At 52.6% G+C, this 22,131-nt stretch overlaps 1 protein-coding gene across 1 annotated transcript in view; it reads left to right on the top strand.

Annotated features, from left to right (window-relative positions):
• Positions 1 to 22,131, top strand: part of LOC140723557 (NACHT, LRR and PYD domains-containing protein 3-like) — a 141,083-nt gene that overhangs the window by 54,314 nt on the left and 64,638 nt on the right. Inside the window, exons 12-13 of the mRNA XM_073038129.1 lie at positions 2,124 to 3,867; positions 19,011 to 19,097. Coding sequence (XP_072894230.1) covers positions 2,124 to 3,867; positions 19,011 to 19,097 — 1,831 coding nt within the window. The remainder of the gene's footprint in view (positions 1 to 2,123; positions 3,868 to 19,010; positions 19,098 to 22,131) is intronic.

Here is a 22,131-nt window from a genome sequence, read left to right as displayed (position 1 = left end):
ACTTTGAGACCCCACACAAACCTGACCGTGTCCGGACACTCTGTGAGACCCCACACACTGCTAACAGGGACCCGACACACTGAGAGAGCCCACACACCCCTGACCGGGTCCTGACACACAGTGAGACCCCACACATCCTTGACAGAGTCCTGATACACTGTCAGACTACACACACCCCTGACAGTGTCCTGACTCACTGTGAGACCCCACAGACCCCGGACAGGCACCTGACACACTGTGACACCCCACACACCATTGACACGGTCCCGACACACTGTGAGAACCCACACACCCGTGACAGGGTCCTGACACACTGTGAGAACCCACACACCCCTGACAGGGACCTGACACATTGTGAGACTCCACATACCCCTGGCAGGGTCCTGACACACTGTGACACCCCACACACCATTGACACGGTTCCGACACACTTTGAGACCCCACACACTATCAGATCGCACACAACCCTGGCAGGGTCTGGACAAACTGTGAGAAACCATTCGCCCCTGACAGTGTCCTGATCCACTTTGAGACCCCACACAAACCTGACCGTGTCCGGACACTCTGTGAGACCCCACACACCGCTTACAGGGACCCGACACACTGAGAGAGCCCACACACAGCTGACCGGGTCCTGACACACTACGGGACCCCACACACACCTGACAGGGTCCTGACACACTACGGGACCCCACACACCCCTGACAGGGTTCTGACACACTGTGAGATCCCACACACCCCTGACAGGGACCTGACACATTGTGAGAACCCACACACCCGTGACAGGGTCCTGACACACTGTGAGAACCCACACACCCCTGGCAGGGTCCTGACACACTGTGAGACCCCACACACTCCTGACAGGGTCCTGACACACTGTGAGACCCCACACACCCCTGGCAGGGTCCTGACACACTGTGAGACACCACACACGCCTGACAGCTTCCTGTCACACTGTGAGACACCACACATCCCAGACATATTCTGGACACGGTTTGAGATCGCAGACACCCCTGACAGGGTCCTGACACACTGTGAGACCCCACACACCCCTGACAGGATCCTGACACACTGTGAGACCCCACACACCCCTGACAGGGTCCTGACACACTGTGAGACCCCACACACCCCTGACAGGATCCTGACACACTGTGAGACCCCACACACCCCTGGCAGGGTCCTGACACACTGTGAGACACCACACACCCCTGACAGGATCCTGACACACTGTGAGACCCCACACACCCCTGACAGGGTCCTGACACACTGTGAGACCCCACACACTCCTGACAGGGTCCTGACACACTGTGAGACCCCACACACTCCTGACAGGGTCCTGACACACTGTGAGACCCCACACACCCCTGGCAGGGTCCTGACACACTGTGAGACACCACACACGCCTGACAGCTTCCTGTCACACTGTGAGACACCACACATCCCAGACATATTCTGGACACGGTTTGAGATCGCCGACACCCCTGACAGGGTCCTGACACACTGTGAAACCCCATAGACCCTTGACAGGGTCCTGACACATTTTATGATCCCCATACATCCCTGGCAGAGGCCAAACACAGTGCAAAACCCCACTCACCCATGACAGGATTTGAACACACTTTTAGATCCCACGCACCCCAACCACACACCCACAGTGCATGTTCTGATCAGCAAAGCTGCTTCTTTGTATTTTGATTCAGTGATGGGGGGAGGGGAGGGGGAGCTGTGATTTCCCGACCTGTTGCTTTGACAGAATGCCCACTGTCCTCTTCTCTGTCTCCATATGCCACATCAACACTGGGGATTAAAAGATTCTTCCACCGGAAAAAATGACAGTTGTGACAGTAGTGGGAGATTGTCCGGTACGGGACAGTCGGGGGTCAGTAAACTACCAGGGAAATACTCACCTTCACAGCAGTTAATGAGGAAATGTGATCACCTTGTGTTTATCTAGACCAGAGCTCTCTGTCGTTAGGGGTCTGTTAATTAAATTTACTTTACTGTATGAACATCCATTGATGAATCCATTAATGCAATAACTTTGAGCTAACTCTTGTGTGCTTAAATACTGAGTTCTGAGTTGAGGCATCTAACAGTTTGTCCACTGTCTGGTCCCATGGAAGATGTTCAACAGAAACACAAGGATACTCTGCGGGCACAAACTGAAACACTGAGAGTGAACACGATCCTGATGAGGGAGAAGGTGAAGGTTTTCCAGCTGGTTGATCGATACGCTGAGCTCACAGTCATTTCTACTGTTCGGGATCTGAGACTGGTGGAACATGAGCTGCTGGCAAGAGGCAGAGACCACGAGGAGTGGAGAGAGAAACATCTGCGGAGAGAGCTGGAAAAAATCAGCACCAGACATCTATTTCAGAGACATTACTCACATAGACAGGGCCAAAAGATTCCTGGATGTAAGGCAACAGTGGCCGGAGTCCCGGGGATCGGGAAAACAACAATGGTACAAAAAATTGTTTATGACTGGGCCACAGGAAAAATATACCAACAATTCCAGTTTGTCTTCAGTTTTAAGTTCCGGGATTTAAACTCCATTAACCACAGAATAAACCTGAAGGAACTGATTCTGGATCAGTATCCTTACTTTGAGAACATCCTGAGAGAGGTCTGGAAGAACCCAGAGGGATTGCTGTTTATATTCGATGGTTTGGATGAATTCAAACACAGAATCGATTTTGCTGACAGTCTGAGAGATACAGAACCCAAGCACCAGTGCCCAGATCCCGAGTGGAGGTGTGAAGTGTCTGACATTGTGTACAGTTTAATCCAGGGCAAGCTGCTCCCAGGGTGTTCAGTGCTGGTGACCACCCACCCCACTGCGTTACATTTATTGGAAAAGGCGGATATCAGTGTCTGGGCTGAAATCCTGGGATTTGTTGGTGAAGAACGGGAGGAATATTTCAACAGACATTTTGAAGATCAGACGGTGGCAGCAGCTGTTTTCAAACACATGAAGGAGAACGAGATCCTGTACACCATGAGCTACAACCCCTCCTACTGCTGGATCCTCGCTCTGGCACTGGGCCCCTTCTTCACACAAAGAGTCAGGGACCCGCAGCGAGTTCCCAAGACCATCACCCAACTGTACTCCTACTATATTTACAACATCCTGAAAAACCACAGCCGTGAGATTGAGAAACCCCGTGATGTGTTACTCAGGGTTGGTCAGATGGCCTTCAAAGGAGTGTCTGATAAGAAGTTTGTATTTACAGATGGAGATTTGATCAACTACAATCTGCAACCTTCCCAGTTCCTGTCCGGGTTCCTGATGGAGCTTTTGGAGAGAGAGGATTCTGCCCAGAGTGTGGTGTACACATTCCCACACCTCACCATCCAAGAGTTTGTAGCTGCAGTCGCACAATTCCTGAATCCACATCCCGGGGATATCCTAAAATTCCTCACTGGAGCCCACAAAACGACAGATGGGCGATTTGAGGTATTTCTCCGTTTTGTTGCTGGTCTCTCCTCCCCAATGACAGCTCGTGGCCTGGAGGATTTTCTGGGTCCATTTCCTCATCAAACAACCTGCCGGGTGATTGACTGGGTGAAGGAGGAGGTTAAACACCAGATTGGAAACACAGAGAGTGAAGCTGGTAAAAGGAGTCTCCTGAACACATTGCACTACCTGTTTGAGTCTCAGAATCGTGGACTGGCTCAGGCAGCACTGGGATCTGTGGAAACACTTTCATTCAGTGAAATGACACTGACCCCGATTGACTGCGCGGTCCTGTCTCATGTCATCGGACTCTGTGATACAATAAAACAACTCGACTTGGCTGCCTGCCACATTCAGTGTGAAGGAATCCAGCGGCTGGGACCCGGGCTGCACAAGTGCCAGGAGTTGAGGTAACTCGATTTATCTCTCACTCTGAACTGTGAAACAGTCTCATTGTGTTATTTCAATGTAAAGGAATTTTGGTAAATTTGTAGTAAATCAGATTGTGAAGAATTGTGACAAATGCCCAGGGGATTGGTCAGGAATTCCCCAAGGACGGGAGGGTTCTGTGGTTCCTTGTGAAGGGATGTTGGAGACTTCATTAGATCAGTGAACAACGGCCATTGGTTTAATGGTAGTAAATCACAGGAATGGCTGTGTTTCTCGCTGCCTGTGACACGTCCATTGACAATGTTCCTTCTCACTGTTACTGACACCCAGACCGACACTGACTGCAGCAGGTGGGTCAGAGATTCACACCCCCTTCCCGGTGAGGGACAAGATACCGTCAGCAGACTGTCTCAGTGAGAAGGAAGAAATACCATTGTGAGATTGTCCTCCCACTGCCCTTCCCCGTGTGTGACTTTGCTCACTACCAGATACGCAAAGAGCGAGGGCGCATCTCCTCTGGGCCTCTGTTCAGACCCAACACACACGTACAAAAAATTTCTGCATCCTCTCGTCTTGTAGGATTATGATTTACCCTTGGGATCCTCATGTGGGACCTCTCATCCCAATGCCCCTTCCATTCTTTGGAATCTCGCACCCATCCCCATTCCTCTTGTGGGCTCTCTATTACTCATTCCTCATCCTCCTGTGGAATTTTTCCACAACCACCCCCCTCCACTTCCTGTGGAATCTCTCTTCCCCATCCCCATTCCGCCTGTGGGATCTCTCTTCACCTCCCCTTTCCTCCTTGGGGATCTCTCTTCCCCATCCCCCTTCCTCCTGTGGGATCTCTCTTCCCCATCCCCCTTCCTCCTGTGGGATCTCTCTTCCCCATCCCCCATCCTCTTGTGGGATCTCTCTTCCCCATCCCCATTCCTCCTGTGGGATCTCTTCCCCATCCCCCTTCCTCCTTTGGGATCTCGCTTCCCCATCCCCCTTCTGCCTGTGGGATCTCTCTTCCCCTCCCCTTTCCTCCTTTGGGATCACTCTTCGCCATCCCCCTTACTCGTTTGGGTTCTCTCTTCCCCATCCCCCTTCCTCCTGTGGGATCTCTCTTCCCCATCCCCCTCCCTCCTGTGGGATCTCTCTTCCCCGTCTCCCTTCCTCCTGTGGAATCTCTCTTCCCCATCCCCCTTCCTCCTGTGGGATCTCTCTTCCCCATCCCCCTTCCTCCTGTGTGATCTCTCATCCCCATCCCCCTTCCTCTTGTGGGATCTCTCTTCCACTCCCCTTTCCTCCTTTGGGATCTCTCTTCCCAATCCCCCTTACTCATTTGGGTTCTCTCTTCCCCATCCCCCTTCCTCCTGTGGGATCTCTCTTCGCCATCCCCCTTCCTCCTGTGGGATCTCTCTTCCCCATCCCCCTTCCTCCTGTGGGATCTCACTTCCCCGTCTCCCTTCCTACTGTGTGATCTCTCTTCCCCGTCCCCCTTCCTCCTGTGGGTTCTCTCTTGCCCATCCCCCTTCCTCCTGTGGGATCTCTCTTCCCCATCCCCCTTGCGCCTGTGGGAACTCTCTTCCACTCCCCTTTACTCCTTTCGGATCTCTCTTCCCCATCCCCCTTACTCGTTTGGGTTCTCTCTTCCCCATCCCCCTTCCTCCTGTGGGATCGCTCTTCCCCATCCCCCTTCCTCCTGTGGGATCTCTCCCCCATCCCCCTTCCGCCTGTGGGATCTCTCTTCCCCATCCCCCTTCCTCCTGTGGGATCTCTCTTCCCCGTCCCCCTTCCTCCTGTGGGAACTCTCTTCCCCGTCCCCCTTCCTCCTGTGGGATCTCTCTTCCCCATCCCCATTCCGCCTGTGGGATCTCTCTTCCCCTCCCCTTTCCTCGTTTGGGATCTCTCTTCCCCATCCCTCTTCGTCCTGTGGGATCTCTCTTCCCCATCCCCCTTCCTCCTGTGGGATCTCTCTTCCCCATCCCCCTTCCTCCTGTGGGATCTCTCCCCCATCCCCCTTCCGCCTGTGGGATCTCTCTTCCCCATCCCCCTTCCTCCTGTGGGATCTCTCTTCCCCGTCCCCCTTCCTCCTGTGGGATCTCTTCCCCATCCCCCTTCCTCCTTTGGGATCTCGCTTCCCCATCCCCCTTCTGCCTGTGGGATCTCTCTTCCACTCCCCTTTCCTCCTTTGGGATCTCTCTTCCCCATCCCCCTTACTCGTTTGAGTTCTCTCTTCCCCATCCCCCTTCCTCCTGTGGGATCTCTTCCCCATCCCCCTTCCTCCTTTGGGATCTCGCTTCCCCATCCCCCTTCTGCCTGTGGGATCTCTCTTCCCCTCCCCTTTCCTCCTTTGGGATCTCTCTTCGCCATCCCCCTTACTCGTTTGGGTTCTTTCTTCCCCATCCCCCTTCCTCCTGTGGGATCTCTCTTCCCTGTCCCCCTTTCGCCTGTGTGATCTCTCTTCCCCGTCCCCCTTCCTCCTGTGGGATCTCTCTTCCCCATCCCCCTTCCTCCTGTGGGATCTCTCTTCCCCATCCCCCTTGCGCCTGTGGGAACTCTCTTCCACTCCCGTTTCCTCCTTTCGGATCTCTCTTCCCCATCCCCCTTACTCGTTTGGGTTCTCTCTTCCCCATCCCCCTTCCTCCTGTGGGATCTCTCTTCCCCATCCCCCTTCCTCCTGTGGGATCTCTCCCCCATCCCCCTTCCGCCTGTGGGATCTCTCTTCCCCATCCCCCTTCCTCCTGTGGGATCTCTCTTCCCCGTCCCCCTTCCTCCTGTGGGATCTCTTCCCCATCCCCCTTCCTCCTTTGGGATCTCGCTTCCCCATCCCCCTTCTGCCTGTGGGATCTCTCTTCCACTCCCCTTTCCTCCTTTGGGATCTCTCTTCCCCATCCCCCTTACTCGTTTGAGTTCTCTCTTCCCCATCCCCCTTCCTCCTGTGGGATCTCTTCCCCATCCCCCTTCCTCCTTTGGGATCTCGCTTCCCCATCCCCCTTCTGCCTGTGGGATCTCTCTTCCCCGTCCCCCTTCCTCCTGTGGGATCTCTCTTCCCCATCCCCCTTCCTCCTGTGGGATCTCTCTTCCCCATCCCCCTTGCGCCTGTGGGATCTCTCTTCGCCATCCCCCTTCCTCCTGTGGGATCTCTCTTCCCCATCCCCCTTCCTCCTGTGGGATCTCACTTCCCCGTCTCCCTTCCTACTGTGTGATCTCTCTTCCCCGTCCCCCTTCCTCCTGTGGGTTCTCTCTTGCCCATCCCCCTTCCTCCTGTGGGATCTCTCTTCCCCATCCCCCTTGCGCCTGTGGGAACTCTCTTCCACTCCCCTTTCCTCCTTTCGGATCTCTCTTCCCCATCCCCCTTACTCGTTTGGGTTCTCTCTTCCCCATCCCCCTTCCTCCTGTGGGATCTCTCTTCCCCATCCCCCTTCCTCCTGTGGGATCTCTCCCCCATCCCCCTTCCGCCTGTGGGATCTCTCTTCCCCATCCCCCTTCCTCCTGTGGGATCTCTCTTCCCCGTCCCCCTTCCTCCTGTGGGAACTCTCTTCCCCGTCCCCCTTCCTCCTGTGGGATCTCTCTTCCCCATCCCCAATCCGCCTGTGGGATCTCTCTTCCCCTCCCCTTTCCTCCTTTGGGATCTCTCTTCCCCATCCCTCTTCGTTCTGTGGGATCTCTCTTCCCCATCCCCCTTCCTCCTGTGGGATCTCTCTTCCCCATCCCCCTTCCTCCTGTGGGATCTCTCTTCCCCGTCTCCCTTCCTACTGTGGAATCTCTCTTCCCCATCCCCCTTCCTCCTGTGTGATCTCTCTTCCCCATCCCCCTTCCTCCTGTGGGATCTCTCTTCCCCGTCCCCCTTTCGCCTGTGTGATCTCTCTTCCCCTTCCCCCTTCCTCCTGTGGGATCTCTCTTCCCCATCCTCCTTCCTCCTGTGGGATCTCTCTTCCCCATCCCCCTTCCTCCTGTGGGATCTCTCTTCCCCATCCCCCTTCCTACTGTGGGATCTCTCTTCCCTGTCCCCCTTTCGCCTGTGGGATCTCTCTTCCCTGTCCCCCTTTCGCCTGTGTGATCTCTCTTCCCCGTCCCCCTTCCTCCTGTGGGATCTCTCTTCCCCATCCCCCTTCCTCCTGTGGGATCTCTCTTCCCCATCCCCCTTGCGCCTGTGGGAACTCTCTTCCACTCCCCTTTCCTCCTTTCGGATCTCTCTTCCCCATCCCCCTTACTCGTTTGGGTTCTCTCTTCCCCATCCCCCTTCCTCCTGTGGGATCTCTCTTCCCCATCCCCCTTCCTCCTGTGGGATCTCTCCCCCATCCCCCTTCCGCCTGTGGGATCTCTCTTCCCCATCCCCCTTCCTCCTGTGGGATCTCTCTTCCCCGTCCCCCTTCCTCCTGTGGGATCTCTTCCCCATCCCCCTTCCTCCTTTGGGATCTCGCTTCCCCATCCCCCTTCTGCCTGTGGGATCTCTCTTCCCCATCCCCCTTCCTCCTGTGGGATCTCTCTTCCCCATCCCCTTTCCTCCTTTGGGATCTCTCTTCCCCATCCCCCTTACTCGTTTGAGTTCTCTCTTCCCCATCCCCCTTCCTCCTGTGGGATCTCTCTTCCCCATCCCCCTTCCTCCTGTGGGATCTCTCTTCCCCGTCTCCCTTCCTCCTGTGGAATCTCTCTTCCCCATCCCCCTTCCTCTTGTGGGATCTCTCTTCCACTCCCCTTTCCTCCTTTGGGATCTCTCTTCCCCATCCCCCTTAGTCGTTTGGGTTCTCTCTTCCCCATCCCCCTTCCTCCTGTGTGATCTCTCTTCCCCATCCCCCTTCCTCCTGTGGGATCTCTCTTCCCCATCCCCCTTGCGCCTGTGGGAACTCTCTTCCCCTCCCCTTTCCTCCTTTGGGATCTCTCTTCCCCATCCCCCTTCCTCCTGTGGGATCTCTCTTCCCCATCCCCCTTCCTCCTGTGGGATCTCTCTTCCCCATCCCCCATCCTCTTGTGGGATCTCTCTTCCCCATCCCCATTCCTCCTGTGGGATCTCTTCCCCATCCCCCTTCCTCCTTTGGGATCTCGCTTCCCCATCCCCCTTCTGCCTGTGGGATCTCTCTTCCCCTCCCCTTTCCTCCTTTGGGATCACTCTTCGCCATCCCCCTTACTCGTTTGGGTTCTCTCTTCCCCATCCCCCTTCCTCCTGTGGGATCTCTCTTCCCCATCCCCCTCCCTCCTGTGGGATCTCTCTTCCCCGTCTCCCTTCCTCCTGTGGAATCTCTCTTCCCCATCCCCCTTCCTCCTGTGGGATCTCTCTTCCCCATCCCCCTTCCTCCTGTGTGATCTCTCATCCCCATCCCCCTTCCTCTTGTGGGATCTCTCTTCCACTCCCCTTTCCTCCTTTGGGATCTCTCTTCCCAATCCCCCTTACTCATTTGGGTTCTCTCTTCCCCATCCCCCTTCCTCCTGTGGGATCTCTCTTCGCCATCCCCCTTCCTCCTGTGGGATCTCTCTTCCCCATCCCCCTTCCTCCTGTGGGATCTCACTTCCCCGTCTCCCTTCCTACTGTGTGATCTCTCTTCCCCGTCCCCCTTCCTCCTGTGGGTTCTCTCTTGCCCATCCCCCTTCCTCCTGTGGGATCTCTCTTCCCCATCCCCCTTGCGCCTGTGGGAACTCTCTTCCACTCCCCTTTCCTCCTTTCGGATCTCTCTTCCCCATCCCCCTTACTCGTTTGGGTTCTCTCTTCCCCATCCCCCTTCCTCCTGTGGGATCTCTCTTCCCCATCCCCCTTCCTCCTGTGGGATCTCTCCCCCATCCCCCTTCCGCCTGTGGGATCTCTCTTCCCCATCCCCCTTCCTCCTGTGGGATCTCTCTTCCCCGTCCCCCTTCCTCCTGTGGGAACTCTCTTCCCCGTCCCCCTTCCTCCTGTGGGATCTCTCTTCCCCATCCCCATTCCGCCTGTGGGATCTCTCTTCCCCTCCCCTTTCCTCGTTTGGGATCTCTCTTCCCCATCCCTCTTCGTCCTGTGGGATCTCTCTTCCCCATCCCCCTTCCTCCTGTGGGATCTCTCTTCCCCATCCCCCTTCCTCCTGTGGGATCTCTCTTCCCCGTCTCCCTTCCTACTGTGGAATCTCTCTTCCCCATCCCCCTTCCTCCTGTGTGATCTCTCTTCCCCATCCCCCTTCCTCCTGTGGGATCTCTCTTCCCCGTCCCCCTTTCGCCTGTGTGATCTCTCTTCCCCTTCCCCCTTCCTCCTGTGGGATCTCTCTTCCCCATCCTCCTTCCTCCTGTGGGATCTCTCTTCCCCATCCCCCTTCCTCCTGTGGGATCTCTCTTCCCCATCCCCCTTCCTCCTGTGGGATCTCTCTTCCCTGTCCCCCTTTCGCCTGTGTGATCTCTCTTCCCCGTCCCCCTTCCTCCTGTGGGATCTCTCTTCCCCATCCCCCTTCCTCCTGTGGGATCTCTCTTCCCCATCCCCCTTGCGCCTGTGGGAACTCTCTTCCACTCCCGTTTCCTCCTTTCGGATCTCTCTTCCCCATCCCCCTTACTCGTTTGGGTTCTCTCTTCCCCATCCCCCTTCCTCCTGTGGGATCTCTCTTCCCCATCCCCCTTCCTCCTGTGGGATCTCTCCCCCATCCCCCTTCCGCCTGTGGGATCTCTCTTCCCCATCCCCCTTCCTCCTGTGGGATCTCTCTTCCCCGTCCCCCTTCCTCCTGTGGGATCTCTTCCCCATCCCCCTTCCTCCTTTGGGATCTCGCTTCCCCATCCCCCTTCTGCCTGTGGGATCTCTCTTCCACTCCCCTTTCCTCCTTTGGGATCTCTCTTCCCCATCCCCCTTACTCGTTTGAGTTCTCTCTTCCCCATCCCCCTTCCTCCTGTGGGATCTCTTCCCCATCCCCCTTCCTCCTTTGGGATCTCGCTTCCCCATCCCCCTTCTGCCTGTGGGATCTCTCTTCCCCTCCCCTTTCCTCCTTTGGGATCTCTCTTCGCCATCCCCCTTACTCGTTTGGTTTCTCTCTTCCCCATCCCCCTTCCTGCTGTGGGATCTCTCTTCCCCATCCCCCTCCCTCCTGTGGGATCTCTCTTCCCCGTCTCCCTTCCTCCTGTGGAATCTCTCTTCCCCATCCCCCTTCCTCCTGTGGGATCTCTCTTCCCCATCCCCCTTCCTCCTGTGTGATCTCTCATCCCCATCCCCCTTCCTCTTGTGGGATCTCTCTTCCACTCCCCTTTCCTCCTTTGGGATCTCTCTTCCCCATCCCCCTTACTCATTTGGGTTCTCTCTTCCCCATCCCCCTTCCTCCTGTGGGATCTCTCTTCGCCATCCCCCTTCCTCCTGTGGGATCTCTCTTCCCCATCCCCCTTCCTCCTGTGGGATCTCACTTCCCCGTCTCCCTTCCTACTGTGTGATCTCTCTTCCCCGTCCCCCTTCCTCCTGTGGGTTCTCTCTTCCCCATCCCCCTTCCTCCTGTGGGATCTCTCTTCCCCATCCCCCTTGCGCCTGTGGGAACTCTCTTCCACTCCCCTTTCCTCCTTTCGGATCTCTCTTCCCCATCCCCCTTACTCGTTTGGGTTCTCTCTTCCCCATCCCCCTTCCTCCTGTGGGATCTCTCTTCCCCATCCCCCTTCCTCCTGTGGGATCTCTCCCCCATCCCCCTTCCGCCTGTGGGATCTCTCTTCCCCATCCCCCTTCCTCCTGTGGGATCTCTCTTCCCCGTCCACCTTCCTCCTGTGGGAACTCTCTTCCCCGTCCCCCTTCCTCCTGTGGGATCTCTCTTCCCCATCCCCAATCCGCCTGTGGGATCTCTCTTCCCCTCCCCTTTCCTCCTTTGGGATCTCTCTTCCCCATCCCTCTTCGTCCTGTGGGATCTCTCTTCCCCATCCCCCTTCCTCCTGTGGGATCTCTCTTCCCCATCCCCCTTCCTCCTGTGGGATCTCTCTTCCCCGTCTCCCTTCCTACTGTGGAATCTCTCTTCCCCATCCCCCTTCCTCCTGTGTGATCTCTCTTCCCCATCCCCCTTCCTCCTGTGGGATCTCTCTTCCCCGTCCCCCTTTCGCCTGTGTGATCTCTCTTCCCCTTCCCCCTTCCTCCTGTGGGATCTCTCTTCCCCATCCTCCTTCCTCCTGTGGGATCTCTCTTCCCCATCCCCCTTCCTCCTGTGGGATCTCTCTTCCCCATCCCCCTTCCTCCTGTGGGATCTCTCTTCCCTGTCCCCCTTTCGTCTGTGGGATCTCTCTTCCCTGTCCCCCTTTCGCCTGTGTGATCTCTCTTCCCCGTCCCCCTTCCTCCTGTGGGATCTCTCTTCCCCATCCCCCTTCCTCCTGTGGGATCTCTCTTCCCCATCCCCCTTGCGCCTGTGGGAACTCTCTTCCACTCCCCTTTCCTCCTTTCGGATCTCTCTTCCCCATCCCCCTTACTCGTTTGGGTTCTCTCTTCCCCATCCCCCTTCCTCCTGTGGGATCTCTCTTCCCCATCCCCCTTCCTCCTGTGGGATCTCTCCCCCATCCCCCTTCCGCCTGTGGGATCTCTCTTCCCCATCGCCCTTCCTCCTGTGGGATCTCTCTTCCCCGTCCCCCTTCCTCCTGTGGGATCTCTTCCCCATCCCCCTTCCTCCTTTGGGATCTCGCTTCCCCATCCCCCTTCTGCCTGTGGGATCTCTCTTCCCCTCTCCTTTCCTCCTTTGGGATCTCTCTTCCCCATCCCCCTTACTCGTTTGAGTTCTCTCTTCCCCATCCCCCTTCCTCCTGTGGGATCTCTCTTCCCCATCCCCCTTCCTCCTGTGGGATCTCTCTTCCCCGTCTCCCTTCCTCCTGTGGAATCTCTCTTCCCCATCCCCCTTCCTCTTGTGGGATCTCTCTTCCACTCCCCTTTCCTCCTTTGGGATCTCTCTTCCCCATCCCCCTTAGTCGTTTGGGTTCTCTCTTCCCCATCCCCCTTCCTCCTGTGTGATCTCTCTTCCCCATCCCCCTTCCTCCTGTGGGATCTCTCTTCCCCATCCCCCTTGCGCCTGTGGGAACTCTCTTCCCCTCCCCTTTCCTCCTTTGGGATCTCTCTTCCCCATCCCCCTTACTCGTTTGGGTTCTCTCTTCCCCATCCCCCTTCCTCCTGTGGGATCTCTCTTCCCCATCCCCCTTCCTCCTGTGGGATCTCTCCCCCATCCCCCTTCCGCCTGTGGGATCTCTCTTCCCCATCCCCCTTCCTCCTGTGGGATCTCTCTTCCCCGTCCCCCTTCCTCCTGTGGGATCTCTCTTCCCCGTCCCCCTTCCTCCTGTGGGATCTCTCTTCCCCATCCCCCTTCCTCCTGTGGGATCTCTCTTCCCCATCCCCCTTCCTCCTGTGGGATCTCTCTTCCCCGTCCCCCTTCCTCCTGTGGGATCTCTCTTGCCCGTCCCCCTTCCTCCTGTGGGATCTCTTCCCCATCCCCCTTCCTCCTTTGGGATCTCTCTTCCCCATCCCCCTTGCGCCTGTGGGAACTCTCTTCCCCTCCCCTTTCCTCCTTTGGGATCTCTCTTCCAAATCCCCCTTACTCGTTTGGGTTCTCTCTTCCCCATCCCCCTTCCTCCTGTGGGATCTCTCTTCCCCATCCCCCTTCCTCCTGTGGGATCTCTCTTCCCCGTCCCCCTTCCTCCTGTGGGATCTCTCTTCCCCATCACCCTTCCTCCTGTGTGATCTCTCTTCCCCATCCCCCTTCCTCCTGTGGGATCTCTCTTCCCCATCCCCCTTCCTCCTGTGGGATCTCTCTTCCCCGTCCCCCTTCCTCCTGTGGGATCTCTCTTCCCCGTCCCCCTTCCTCCTGTGGGATCTCTTCCCCATCCCCCTTCCTCCTTTGGGATCTCTCTTCCCCATCCCCCTTGCGCCTGTGGGAACTCTCTTCCCCTCCCCTTTCCTCCTTTGGGATCTCTCTGCCCCATCCCCCTTACTCGTTTGGGTTCTCTCTTCCCCATCCCCCTTCCTCCTGTGGGATCTCTCTTCCCCATCCCCCTTCCTCCTGTGGGATCTCTCTTCCGCGTCCCCCTTCCTCCTGTGGGATCTCTCTTCCCCGTCCCCCTTCCTCCTGTGGGATCTCTCTTCCCCATCCCCCTTTCACCTGTTGGATCTCTCCTCCCCATAGAATCATAAAATCATAGAACACTACAGAACAGAAAACAAGCCATTCGGTCCTTCTAGTCTGTACCAAAACCTTATTCCGCTAGTCCCATTGACCTGCACCCAGTTCATAACCCTCCAGACCTCACCCTTCCATGCATCTATCCAATTTATTCTTAAAACTTATTTTGCATTTTCTGCATTTTCCACATCAGATGGCAGCTCGTTCCACACTCTCACCACTCTCTGAGTGAAGAAGTTCCCCCTAAACTTTTCCCCTTTCACCCTGAAGTCAAGTCCTCTTGTAATTTATCTCTCCTAATCTATGTGGAAAGAGCCTATTCGCATTTACCCTTTCTAGACCCCTCATAATTTTGAAAACCTCTATGAAATCTCCCCTCATTCTTCTATGCTCGAAGGAATGAAGTCCTAACCTGTTCCATGTTTCCCTGTAACTCAACTCCTGAAGACCCAGCAACATCCTAGTAAATCTTCTCTACACTTTTTCAAACTTACTGATAACCTTCCTATAGTTCAGTGACCAGAATAGCACACAATACTCCAAATTTGACCTCACCATAATATTCCAACTCCTATACTCAGTACTTTGATTTATGAATGCCAGGATGCCAAAAGCCTTCTTTACAACCCTGTCTACCTGTGACACCACTTTCAGGGAATTATGTATCTGAACTCCCAGATCCCTTTGTTCCTTCAGTACCCTACTGTTTATCGTGTCTGTCCTACCTTGATTTGTCCTTCCAAAATGGAACACCTCACACTTCTCTGCATTAAATTCCATCTGCCATTTTCTGGCCCATTTTTCCAGTTGGTCCAGATCCCTCTGCAAGCTTTGAAAACTTTCCTCGCTGTCCACAACGTCTCCATCTTAGTGTAATCCACAAACCTGCTGATCCAATTTATCACATTATCATCTAGATCATTGATATAGACAACAAACAACAATGGTTCCAGCACAGATCCCTGAGACACACCACTAGTCACAGGCCTCCAGTCTGAGAAGCAATCATCCACTACCACTCTCTATCTTCTCCGACTCAGCCAATTTCGAATCCAGTTTACAACCTCTCCATGGATACCTAGTGTCTGGACCTTTAGAACTAACCTCTTATGTGGGACCTTGTCAAACGCCTTACAAAAGTCCATGTAGACAACATCCACAGCCTTTCCTTCATATGCATTCTTGGTAACCTCCTCGAAAAACACTACAGGATTCATTAAATATGATCTACCACACACAAAGCCATGTTGACTATCTTTAATCAGCCCTTGGCTGTCCAAATCCTGTATATCCGATCTCTCAGAACCACTTCTGATAGTTTACCTACTACTGATGTCAGACTTACTGGCCTGTAATTACCTGGTGTACTTTTGGAGCCTTTTTCAAACAACGGAATAACATGAGCTACCCTCCAATCCTCCGGCACCGCACCCGTGGCTGAAGACATTTTAAATATTTCTGCCAGGGCCCCTGCAATTTCTACACTAGTCTCTCTCAAGGTCCGAGAAAATATCATGTCAGGCCCGGAGATTTATCTACCTTTACTCGCTGTAAGGCAGCAAGCAGCTCCTCCTCTTTAATCTCTATATGTTCCATGACACTACTGTTTGTTTGCCTTAATTCCATATCCGCTATGCCAGTTTCCTGAGTAAACACTGACGCAAAAAAAACTGTTTAAGATCTCCCCCATCTCGTGAGGCTCCACACATAGACGACCACTCTGATCTTCTAGGGGACCAATTTTGTCCTTTACTATCCTTTTACTCTTAATATACTTGAAGAAACCGTTCGGGTTTACCTTCACATTATCTACCAAAGCAACCTCATGTCTTCTTTTTGCCTTCCTGATTTCCTACTTTAGTATCTGCTTACATTTTCAATACTCTTCAAGTACCTCATTTGTTCCTTGCTGCCTATACCTGCTTAACACCTTTGTAGCCAGATCGCCAATATCCCTTGTAAACCAAGGTTCCCTATGCCTGTTAACTTTGCCTTTAATCCTGGCAGGAACATGCAAACTCTGCACTCTCAAAATTTCACCCTTGAAGGCGTTCCACTTACTGAACACATCCTTGCCAGAAAACAACTTATCCCAATCCAATCTTCCCAGATCCTCTCTCATTTCCACAAAATTGGCCCTTCTCCAATTTAGAACCTTAACTCGTGGACCAGTCCTGTCTTTATCCAAAATTAACTTGAAACTAATGACATTATGGTCACTGGACCCAAAATGTTCACCTGCACTTGGAGTATTATGTTTAATTCTGGTCACCTCATTATAGGAAGGATGTGGAAGCTATGGAGAGGGTGCAGAGGAGATTTACCAGGATGTTGCCTGGTTTGGAGAACAAGTCGTATGAAGCAAGGTTAGCAGAGCTGGGACTTTTCTCTTTGGAGCGTAGAAGAATGAAAGGGGATTTGATAGAGGTCTACAAGATTATGAGAGGCATAGTTAGGGTGAATAGTCAGTACCTGTTTCCCAGGGCACCAATAGCAAACACCAGAGGGCATATGTACAGAATTAAGGGAGGGAACTTTAGGGGAGACATCAGGGGTAAGTTTTTTACACAAAGGGTTGTGAGTTCCTAGAATGACTTGCCAGGGATGGTGGTGGAGGCTAAAACATTAGGGGTATTTAAGAACATGGATAGGCACATGGATGAAAGGAAAAATGGAGGGTTATGGGGTAGTGTGGGTTCAGTACTATTTTTTAAGGATTATATGGGTCAGCACAACATGGAGGGCTGAAGGGCCTGTACTGTGCTGTAGTGTTCTATGGTTCTATGGATCTACAAATATTTCTGTCACCTGACTTGTCTGGTTCCCTAATAGGAGATCAGGTACTGCACCCTCTCTCGTTGGTACCTCAATATATTGATTTAGAAAACTTTCCTGAACACATTTGACAAACTCCACGCCAGCTAACCCTTTCTCAGAGTGGGCGTCCCCATCAATATGTGGAAAGTTAAAATCCCCTACGATTACAACATTCTGTTTCTTACATTGGTCTGCTACCTCTCTACAGATTTGCTCCTCCGATTCTCTCTGCCTATTGGGTGGTCTATAATACAACTCTATTAGTGTGGTCACACCTTTCCCGTTCCTCAGCTCCACCCATATGGCCTCTATAGACGAACCCTCCGGACTGTCCCGTCTACGCACAGCTGTGATATTTTCCCTGACTGGTAATGCCACTCCTCCCCCTTTCATCCCTCCCCCCCCCCATCACATCTGAAACAACGGAAACCCGGAACATGAAGCTGCCAGTCCTGCCCCTCCTGCAAACCAAGTCTTACTAATAGCAATAATGTCGAAATCATTGTGTGCCAATCCACGACCTAAACTCATCTGCCTTACCTACAATACTCCTAGTATGGAAATAGATGCACCTGAGAACATTTCTATCATGTACAAACCATTGATATCTGTCTATACAAGCAGTCCTCGCATGACCCATATCCTCCTCCATATCACTATCTGCTCTAACACTCTGGTTCCCCTCCTCCTGCAATCTAGTTTAAAACCCCGGAGCAGAACTTGCTAACCTACTGGCAAGGATATTAGTCCCCCTCCAGTTCAGGTACAAACTGCCCAATTCGAACGGGTCCCACCTCCCCTGGAAGAAAGACCAATTGTCCAAAAATATGAACCCCTCCCTCATGCACCATCCCCTCATCCACGTATTTAGCTGCATTATCTTCCTATTTCTAGCCTCACTAGCACGTGGCACGGGTAGCAATCCACCTGTGAGATCTCGCTTTCCCATCCCCCTTTCATCCTCTGGCCTCTCTGTTCCTACTCCCCCTTCCTTCCAACTGTTGGATCTCTCCTCAGCATCCACCTTCCTCCTGTGGGATCTCTCAACCCCATCCCCCTTCCTTCTGTGGGATCTGTCTTCCCCATCCCCGTTCCTCCTGTGGGATCTCTCCTCCCCATCCCCCTTCCTCCTGTGGGATCTCTCTTCCCCATCCTACTTCCTACTGTGGGATCTCTCTTCCCCATCCCCCTTCCTCCTGTGGGATCTCTCAACCCCATCCCCCTTCCATTCTGTGGGATCTCTCTTCCCCATCCCCCTTCCTCCTATGGGATCTCCCTTCCCCATCCTCCTTCCTCCTGTGGGATCTCCCTTCCCCATCCCCCTTCCTCCTGTGGGATCTCTCTTCCCCATCCCACTTCCTACTGTGGGATCTCTCTTCCCCATCCCCCTTCCTCCTGTGGGTTCTCTCTTCCCCATCCCCCTTCCTCCTGTGGGATCTCTCTTCCCCATCCCCCTTCCTCCTGTGGGTTCTCTCTTCCCCATCCCCCTTCCTCCTGTGGGATCTCTCTTCCCCATCCCCCTTCCTCCTGTGGGATCTCTCTTCCCCATCCTCCTTCCTCCTGTGGGATCTCCCTTCCCCATCCCCCTTCCTCCTGTGGGATCTCTCTTCCCCATCCCACTTCCTACTGTGGGATCTCTCTTCCCCATCCCCCTTCCTCCTGTGGGTTCTCTCTTCCCCATCCCCCTTCCTCCTGTGGGATCTCTCTTCCCCATCCCCCTTCCTCCTGTGGGTTCTCTCTTCCCCATCCCCCTTCCTCCTGTGGGATCTCTCTTCCCCATCCCCCTTCCTCCTGTGGGATCTCTCTTCCCCATCCCCCTTCCTCCTGTGGGATCTCTCTTCCCCATCACCCTTCCTCCTGTGGGATCTCTCTTCCCCATTCCCCTTCCTCCTGTGGGATCTCTCTTCCCCATCCCCCTTCCTCCTGTCGGATCTGTCTTCCCCGTCCCCCTTCCTCCCGTGGGATCTCGCTTCCCCATCCCTTTTGCTCAGGTGGGTGTATTTCACTGTGTCCCATTGACATTTCTGCATTTCGGTCAGGAATACTTTTCTCTCCATTGGGGAATGGGACAGAATATGTGGAATTTACAGGGTCACACCGACAGACGAAATTACTGACATTTGGCGAATACCCTGGAGCTGGGCAGTGAGGGACATTGACAGTGATGGGAACTCCGATCAGCGATTTACTGAAGAGTTTAATGTTTCCTGAAATATCCGAGTGAGAGAAATTCCCTCAGACCCATGGTTTGAATCACTTTGTTCATCAATTTGTCTGTTTGTGTTTAGACTTGGGAAGAATGACCTGGGAGATTCAGGAGTGAAACTGGTGTCTGCGGCTCTGAGGAACCTGGAGTGTAAATTACAGAAACTGGGGTAAGTACCAGACTGTGGGAGATTGTGTTTACAGTCACTGTGTGTCTGATACTGAACATTATTGTAATCAGTAGAAATAACAAACATAGAAAACCTACAGCACAATACAGGCCCTTTGGCCCACAACGCTGTGCCGAACATGTTTCTACTTTAGTATTACCTCGGTTTTACCCATAGCCCTCCATGTTTCTAAGCTCCATGTAGCCATCCTGGAGTTTAAAGATCCGATCGTTTCTGTCTCCACCACCGCCACCAGCAGCCCATTCCACGCACTCACCACTCTCTGTGTAAAAAAACTTACCCCTGACCTCTCCTCTGTACCTACTTCCAAGCACCTTAAAAATATGCCCTCTCATGCTAGCCATTTCAGCCCTGGGGAAAAGCCTCTGACTATCCACATGATCAATACCTCTCAATATCTTGTACACCTCTATCAAATCACCTCTCATCCTCCGTCACTCCAAGAGAAAAAGCCGAGTTCACTCAACCTATTCTCATAAGACATGCACCACAATCCAGGCAACATCCTTGTAAATCTCCTCTGGTTTCCATGTCCTTCCTATAGTGAGGCGACCAGAATTGAGCACAGTACTCCAAGTAGGGTCTGACCAGGGTCCTATATAGCTGCAACATATAACCATATAACAATTACAGCACGGAAAAAGGACATCTCGGTCCTTATTGTCCGTGCCGAACACTTACTCTCACTGAGTCCCACCGACCCGCACTCAGCCCATAACCCTCCATTCCTTTCCTGTCTATTTACCTATCCAATTTTACTTTAAATGACAATACCAAACCTGCCTCTACCACTTCTACTGGAAGCTCATTCCATACAGCTACCACTCTCTGAGTAAAGAAGTTCCCCCTCGTGTTACCCTTAAACTTTTGCCTCGTGTTACCCTTAAACTCTCAAATCATGTCCTTTTGTTTGAATTTCCCCTACTCTCAATGGAAAAAGCCTATCCACGTCAACTCGATCTATCCCCCCTCATAACCTCTCAACTCTTAAACATTACCTCTTTAATTACTCTTAAACTCAATCCCACGACTGATGAAGGCCAATACACCGTACGTCTTCTTAACTACAGGGTCATCCTGCATAGCAGCTTTGAGTGTCCTATGTACCAAGATCCCTCTGATCCTCCACACTGCCAAGTCTTGCCATTAATACTGTATTCTGCCATCATATTTGAACTACCAAAGTGAACCACTTCACACTTATTTGGGTTGAACTCCATCTGCCACTTCTCAGCCCAGTTTTGCATCCTATCAATGTCCCATTGTAACCTCCGACAGCCCTCTACACTATCCACAACACCCCCAACCTTTGTGTCATCATCAAATTTACTAACCCTACCCTCCACTTCCTCATCTAGGTTATTTATAAAAATCACTAAGACTTGGGGTCCAGAACAGAACCCTGAGGCACTCCACTGGTCACCGGCCTCCATGCAGAATATGACCCATCTACAACCACACTTTGCCTTCTGTGGACAAGCCAGTTCTAGATCCACAAAGCAATGTCCCCTTGGATCCCATGCCTCCTTACTTTCTCAATAAGCCTTGCATGGGGTACCTTATCAAATGCCTTGCTGAAATCCATATACACTACATCTACTGCTCTACCTTCATCACTCTGTTTAGTCACATCCTCAAACAAATTATTCAGGCTCGTAAGACATGATCTGCCTTTCACAAAGCCATGCTGACTATTCCTAATCATATTTTGCCTCTCCAGATGTTCATAAATCCTACCCCTCAGGATCTTCTCCATCAGCTTACCAACCACTGAAGTAAGACTCACTAGCCTATAATTTCCTGGGCTATCCCTACTCCTTTCTTGGATAAGTGAACAACATTCGCAACCCTCCAATCCTCCGCAACCTCTCCCATCCTCATTGATGATGTAAAGATCATTGCCAGAGGCTCAGCAATCTCCTCCCTCACCTCCCACAGTAGCCTGGGGTACATCTCTTCCGGTCCCGGTGACTTATCCAACTTGACGTTTTCCAAAAGCTCCACCACATCCTCTTTCTTAGCTTTTCAGTCCACTGCAAGTCATCCCTACAATCGCCAAGATCCTTTTCCGTCATGAATACTGAAGCAAATGGTTTATTCTATACCTCTGCTATTTCCTCCAGTTCAATACGCACTGTTCCATTGTCACACTTGATTTGTCCTATTCTTTCACGTCTTATCCTCTTGCTCATCACATACTCGCAGAATGCTTTGGGGTTTTCCTTAATCCTGTCCGCCAAGGCCTTCTCATGGCCCCTTCTAGCTTTCCTGATTTCATTCTTAAGCTCCTTCCTGCTAGCCTTATAATTTTCCAGATTCATATCATTATGTACCCTACCATCCTTTCCATGTCTCATTGGAACGTACCTAATCAGAACCACACGCAAATATCCCTTGAACTTTTTCTACATTTGTTCGGTACGTTTCCCTAGAAAATCTGTTTCCAATTTATGCTTACAAGTTCCAGCCTGATAGCCTCATAGTTCTCCTTACTCCTATTAAAGGTTTCCCTAACTTGTCTGTTCCTATCCCTCTCTAATGCTATGGTAAAAGAGATAGAATTGCGATCACTATCTCCAAAATGCTCTCCCACTGAGAGGCCTGACACCTGGCCAGGTTCATTTCCCAATACCAGGTCAAGTACAGCCTCTCCTCTTGTAGGCTTATCTACATATTGCTTCATGAAACCTTCCTGAACAGACCTAACAAACTCCACCCCATCTAAACCCCTCACTCTAGGGAAATGCCAATCTATATCTGGGAAATTAAAATCTCACACCTCAACAACCCTGTTATTGATAGATAGATAGATAGATAGATACTTTATTCATCCCCATGGGGAAATTCAACTTTTTTCCAATGTCCCATACACTTGTTGTAGCAAAACTCATTACATACAATACTTAACTCAGTAAAAAAAAATATGATATGCATCTAAATCACCATCTCAAAAAGCATTAATAATAGCTTTAAAAAGTTCTTAAGTCCTGGCGGTAGAATTGTAAAGCCTAAT

Source organism: Hemitrygon akajei, unplaced genomic scaffold (genome assembly GCF_048418815.1).
Source record: "Hemitrygon akajei unplaced genomic scaffold, sHemAka1.3 Scf000118, whole genome shotgun sequence".
NCBI lineage: Eukaryota > Metazoa > Chordata > Chondrichthyes > Myliobatiformes > Dasyatidae > Hemitrygon > Hemitrygon akajei.
Note: the sequence above shows the minus strand (reverse complement) of the source record. Positions and strands in the feature narration are given on the sequence as shown.